Below are 3,676 nucleotides of genomic sequence, written 5' to 3' on the forward strand. Positions count from 1 at the left end.
CCCACGTCGTGCAAAAATATTTTTAAATTGTATCAAGATCTGAAAATTCAAGATCATCAATATTTTCTAAGGTCGCCAAAAAGCCTAGTTATATTTTGTTGTGACGTCTGACAGTTGGCTTGCGGCCGACCCACTCGGTGCTTTCGTTGAAAGTTTCAACATTACCGAAATTCCTTCCAACTGACGGCCCTTTTGTCCTCCCGACAGCAAAACCGTTGACAAACAAGATATCGTATCTCAACGATCGGACTTTCGTTTTGTCTTTATATAATTAATGAGTTTTATCGACTGGTTTATGTGTCGCGACCGTAACTCGATATACTACTGGTGGTCCTCGCATTTAACCAGTCAAGTGCTTTGGTCGTCGATAACACCCAATTTTCGGATATTTTGAAATTGATATCATGTTTACACCGCGGAGTTGTTTTCAATCATTCACTGACTTTTAAATGATAATTAATAATTAAATAACCGAATTTGCTCTAAGTCTCTTGACCCGGTTTGTCCCCGATATATTATTTTCGTCATCCTCTGCTAAAATGTGTGTTGTTGCATTTTAATTTTGATACAAACAAAATCGTAACTAAAAATACCAGTCTGCACCAAAAAGTGCATGGAACCTGCAGGCTGTAGCAGGCCGTTTAAGAGAGGGCTCATCATTAACCCATTTATGCCTTGTGGACTCTCCCATCCTTTATATTGGATCAATTTATTTCCAAAATTAGGGATGTCTAGTATATTTATTTCTATATTTAGAATATTTCTTACAGAAATTCCTTTAAGCAAACAGCGCAGACCCTGATGAGACGCCGCATCATGCGGCGTCTCATCTGGGTCTACGCTGTTTGCCAAGGCCTTTTTTCTAAACGCTAGGCATAAATGGGTTAATCTTTCCATGAACATTGCCTCTCTAAGGAAAGAGATTTTTGATTCCGGAAACGCTTTTACTTCCCGAAACTACATTTTTTTATTATTTTCTTTGTGTTATGAGATGAAGCGAGTTATGACGTTAATATATTTGCCTTTGGTGATTAAAAAAGTATTTATGCATTTTGTCTAAAAGTTTGATGAAACAAATGGAGTAAGGTTTGAATTTGGAAGCATGCAAGTTTTAGACATGATTTAGAACTTTTGATGCGATTGATCAATCGGGTTATACTACCCGTTCGAACTTTGCGTCAAATCGGGTTATACTACCCGTTCGAACTTTGCGTCAAATCGGGTTATACTACCCGTTCGAACTTTGCGTCAAATCGGGTTATACTACCCGTTCGAACTTTGCGTCAAATCGGGTTATACTACCCGTTCGAACTTTGCGTCAAATCGGGTTATACTACCCGTTCGAACTTTGCGTCAAATCGGGTTATACTACCCATTCGAACTTTGCGTCAAATCGGGTTATACTACCCGTTCGAACTTTGCGTCAAATCGGGTTATACTACCCATTCGAACTTTGCGTCAAATCGGGTTATACTACCCGTTCGAACTTTGCGTCAAATCGGGTTATACTACCCGTTCGAACTTTGCGTCAAATCGGGTTATACTACCCGTTCGAACTTTGCGTCAAATCGGGTTATACTACCCGTTCGAACTTTGCGTCAAATCGGTTTGGGAGATTATTCGAGTCATTTATGGGTATCCACTCTATTTACTAATATCTTCCCAAATGTAAATGCAGATGTTATATCTAAATTTACAATCATAATTATATTTATTAATCACGTAAAGTTGTTTTCGAAAACATTATTTAATACATATTTTGAAGTAAAACAAAGACATAAGTATCATTTCTAAATATTTAATGTACTCAAATTACATTGAGTGCAATTAAATCTTTGACAAGCATGTTTATACAATAGTTTAATTAATAATAAGCAACCGTAACTTGTCATCGTTGTAAAGTTACTTGGTGTCAAGTTTGATTGGTTCAATGTCACAGTCTACAGCGATGCAATCTCGGTATGGCTGCGAAAGTTGCAACACTACATGCAATAGTCTCAATCACAAATCCGCAGCGTCTGTCACAAAGCTTTCGCAAGCCAATTGTGTGCTGATCTATGACCATTCTTTCCTCTCTCCTCCCCTAGTCGTCGAGCTGACCACATAGACAACATGTGTGTGAGTGAACTCTTAGCTAAAACTTTGCTCGGGGGTGAGCAACGCGCGGTGTGCTGTTCACTTGCCGAACATCTTTTTCACGAAACTGTTCCTTTTCTTCCTATATCTCAATCCAGCAGAGGTCATGACCTCAAACACGTGGTTAACGCTCTCCTGTTCCATCGCAGAGCACTCGACAAACACATCGGCACCGATTTTCTTCGCTATCTCCTCGCCCTCTTTAGTAGTAATCTTATCCGAATCGCCGTTCACGCCCTTTCGCAGATCCGTCTGAGTCGCCACCAGAATTATGGGCTTGCGGCGCCGCGTACAGTTGTTAACTTCCGGAACCCAGAAGTCCTGAATGCTCTCCAGTGAGTTCCGGTCCGCCACGGAGTAGCAAAGCACGTGGACCTCGCTGTCCTTGTAGGAGCAAGAGCGCATCGTCTCGTAGTCATGCTGACCCGCGTTGTCAAGGATACTCAGGTTCTGCTTCTGACCGTCGACGTCCAAGCAACCTGAAGTAAGAGAGAACAGGGCGCACATAAGTATTTGGTTCATGTTGTGAGCAAACATGATGATATAGTACCGAAAATGTGTACAAACAAATAAGGAAATAATGTAGTTATAAACAAGAAAGCTTTTTTACCCTTACGATCTATTATACACAGAGATAAATATATACACGAATGTCAATTTAAGTGTAAGAAGATTATAAATTATCACTTAATACGCGTAATAAACATTATGGACATTGCTTGATATGTAAAACAAACATCTTTAGCAAAATTGATCATTATATATGTTACTTGTATAAACTTAATTACAAAACAGTCAAGCTAATCAGCCTACCTTCATAAGTCTCCAGTACGGTGGCAACATAGGGCGTCTTGGGCAAGTGCTGACTCATAAAGGCCTGAACCAAGGTACTCTTCCCGATCATAGCGTCCCCAATCAGCGTGCAGTGAACTGGTTTCTCAATCTTCAGAACCATTCTCAGATTTTTTTTTAAACTTTTAACAGATTAAAATTCCCTTGTCGATTTTTTTTTTCAAACAGCTTTTCTCGAGTCTCGATGTTCACTCTCTAGCGTTTCAAATACCAATGTCCTACCAGTGGTATATAACGCACATTTATAACACCCCGAGACGATCGGGTGGTCTAAAACAATAGAATCGCTTTCATAGATAGAATAGCGCGGTTTAACGTCGCCTGCTGGTAAATACCCCCTCGAAGAAACTGACAGTGTCAACTTGGTGTAGAACGCAGTGACTTCTCGATATGGCCTCTCTGAAAGTGATATTTGTTATTGTTACATTTTTCTTAAATGACCTTTCGAAACGCATACCAGTACATGCTGAATACGTCATTATTACGAAAGTGACTAATGAATAGCGATTTCAAGTCAAAATTATTTAGGCGAGTGATGGCCACGAGCGTTACTCACTGTAAAATAATGATGATGATGATGATGATGATGCGAATAAGGAATTAGGAGGAGGAATGCGATAGAGAAACATAATAATTAAACATGCGTGTATATAGAGAATACTAGGTTAGCGTTGAATACAGAGAAGTT

At 39.6% G+C, this 3,676-nt stretch overlaps 1 protein-coding gene across 1 annotated transcript; it reads right to left on the bottom strand.

Moving 5' to 3' along the window:
* Window positions 1–1,782: 1,782 nt before the first annotated feature.
* LOC127873649 (uncharacterized) lies at window positions 1,783–3,334 on the bottom strand. The gene is made up of 2 exons (XM_052417534.1): window positions 2,950–3,334; window positions 1,783–2,615 (listed from the first exon to the last, which is right to left on the bottom strand). Exons 1-2 carry the CDS (start codon window positions 3,089–3,091, stop codon window positions 2,176–2,178), a joined length of 582 nt encoding a protein of 193 aa, XP_052273494.1. The 5' UTR covers window positions 3,092–3,334; the 3' UTR covers window positions 1,783–2,175.
* Between the last annotated feature and the right edge of the window lie 342 nt (window positions 3,335–3,676).

Source organism: Dreissena polymorpha, chromosome 3, assembly GCF_020536995.1.
Source record: "Dreissena polymorpha isolate Duluth1 chromosome 3, UMN_Dpol_1.0, whole genome shotgun sequence".
Taxonomy (NCBI): domain Eukaryota; kingdom Metazoa; phylum Mollusca; class Bivalvia; order Myida; family Dreissenidae; genus Dreissena; species Dreissena polymorpha.